General features: G+C 44.4%; 1 protein-coding gene across 5 annotated transcripts in view; it reads left to right on the top strand.

The window, feature by feature from the left end:
* Positions 1-2,402, top strand: part of Herc3 (HECT and RLD domain containing E3 ubiquitin protein ligase 3) — a 125,058-nt gene that overhangs the window by 14,463 nt on the left and 108,193 nt on the right. For 3 of the 5 annotated variants that reach the window (XM_008844635.3, XM_008844637.3, XM_029569067.1), the window contains exon 3: positions 1,469-1,736. The exons of 1 other annotated variant lie outside the window; for it this stretch is intronic. In XM_008844635.3, coding sequence (XP_008842857.1) covers positions 1,511-1,736 — 226 coding nt within the window. In that variant the 5' untranslated portion in view covers positions 1,469-1,510. Of the gene's footprint in view, positions 1-1,468; positions 1,737-2,402 lie in introns of those variants that run through there. One more of the 5 variants, XM_029569066.1, reaches the window with a different exon arrangement.

The following is a 2,402-nucleotide window of genomic DNA, read 5'->3' as shown; positions in this document are numbered from 1 at the left end:
TTCAAACACCAGATCACTTTCTATCAGATGAACTGAGTGCAGGGCTGACCACACTTGGCCTCTTTTCTTTTCTTCTCTTTTCTTTTCTTTTCTTTTCTTTTCTTTTCTTTTCTTTCTTTCTTTCTCCTCTCTCTCTCTCTCTCTCTCTCTCTCTCTCTCTCTCTCTTTCTTTTTTTTATGACAGGGGTTTTTCCCTACATTTCTTCTCTAAATCCTGACTTTTCTTTCAGAACTAGAGAGGTTTACTAATTCTTTTTCTGAGGAGCAAAATCACCTGCCTGATATTTCTGAGTATATGGATAGTAAGAATTAAAAGAACTTCTGAAGGACTCCACACTATGTTCTAAAGCAGTTCCACTGCTTTGTGTTTCTGTTAGCCACATAGAAGGCACCACCTTATGTGTATCTTCATTAACTCTTAACGTGATCTGGTCACCTTAGTGTGTGTGAACTGGTAAAGAGGCAGGCGCTAGTCTCTGGAGAAGACCCAGAGGGATACAGGCTGCTGTCTCTGGAATGGCCCCAGAGGGATGTGGGCCGCTGTCTCTGGAGTGGGCCCAGAGGGATGCAGGCTGATGGTCTCTGGAGTGGGCCCAGAGGGATGTGGGCTGATGGTCTCTGGAGTGGCCCCAGAGGGATGTGGGCTAATGGCCTTTGGAGTGGACCCAGAGGGATATGGGCTGATGGTCTTTGGAGTGGGCCCAGAGGGATGTGGGCTGCTGTCTCTGGAATGGAGAGTGTTCACTCCCAAATAGGAAGCTTGACTCAGAAGGAAGAGGATAACATTTTCCTCTGTTTCTCATTTTTGTTTCAGGTGGCGAAATACTATTAACTTAGCTAACAGGTTTAGTAAAGGACTTAATTGGTTCAAACATTAAAAAAAAATCAGAAAATGCAAATGAAAGGTACCTTGAGAAAGATGAGGTCATTTCAACATCCTTCTATAGTTGGCCATCAATGACCAATGTAAGCCATATTTTGTGCTCATTCATTGGTTCAAAAAAGGTTTTTTTAAAACTCCAAAACACAAAATAGCATTTTTATAAATAACATAACTCCAAAACACAGAATAGCATTTTTATAACATATAAAAGCATAACATACTTTTTTTTTGAGACAGGGTCTCCCTGTAGCCACAGCTGACCTGGAACTCACCATGCAGAACAGGCTGGCCTCAATCTCAGAGATCCAACTGCCTCTGCCTCTTGAGTGCTGGGATTAAAGGAATGCATTCAGCTTATAAATACTTTTGACAATATTAATATGTTTTATTCTGAGTTGCAAGATATTTGAAGTATTAGGAGAGGGTTATTTTTTAATTAGTATAAAATGATGGGTTAGATGTTGTGATCCAGCTCTATCATCTATTTTGTTCTTAGAGGTTATTGTAAATTAGTTTCATTTATTACCTGATTTCTTCTGACCTATTCACTTGGTTTTACCCCCCCCCCCCCTTTTCTTTTAACAGAACTGTCCTCTAGGCTCCATGACTCCCTGAAGGTTAAGAACAATGCTATGTTGGGGGTATTGGTCTCTGGGCCAACCAGGCATCAGCACCAACCTGCAAGGAATTGTTGCTGAGCCCCAGGTGTGCAGCTTCATATCTGACAGAACCGTTAAGGAAGTGGCGTGTGGAGGAAACCACTCCATGTTCCTGCTGGAAGATGGGGAGGTGTACACGTGCGGTTTAAACACCAAGGGGCAGCTGGGACACCAGGGGGAAGGCAATAAGCCAGGTGAGTGACCTCCCCTACATTGATGGTCAGGGCAGTGTAAAGGTGAATTGGCAGTAGACTATTCCTTCCCAAGCTTTTGTCTTCAGGGAGGCTTGGGCTCCTTTAAGCCCTGCAAGATTCCTCACTGACCTGTGTCTAATTCTAGCTGTCCAGTAGAAAACCAGACTTTCTCCTTTTAATCTTATTATACAATATGTTAGGATTGAGAGGTAATTTTCCCCTAGTAACTAAAAGCTAAGATGTGACAGGTTTGAACAGGCAGTCCTTAAACTGTCAGTATTTGTTTTCCTCCTCGATCTCTTCTCCAGACCTTTGTTTCTGCAGCATGCTTTTGTAAGGCATTTGGTGCTGAGCACTGTATGTGGCTTTGTGACCAGAGATGAGGGATACAGTGATGAGGTGGGTCTGATCCTCTGTGGCAAGTGCTGTCATAGATGTTTGGGTTCTGTAATGTGATAGATATGCTGGGGTGGAATGGAGAGGAGAGGCAAGGGGGGGCAGAGCAGGAAGGGTGAGCAGACTTCTGACTGTGAGAGAGAGACGGAGAGAGAGAGAGAGAGAGAGAGAGAGAGAGAGAGAGAGAGAGAGAGAGAGAGAGAGAGAGAGAGAGAGGGGGAGGGACGGGGAGAGAGGGCGGAGAGAGAGACAGGGGGGGGACGGGAGGGT

Source organism: Nannospalax galili, unplaced genomic scaffold (genome assembly GCF_000622305.1).
Source record: "Nannospalax galili isolate Female #2095 unplaced genomic scaffold, S.galili_v1.0 scaffold441, whole genome shotgun sequence".
Classification (NCBI taxonomy): Eukaryota; Metazoa; Chordata; class Mammalia; order Rodentia; family Spalacidae; genus Nannospalax; species Nannospalax galili.
Note: the sequence above shows the minus strand (reverse complement) of the source record. Positions and strands in the feature narration are given on the sequence as shown.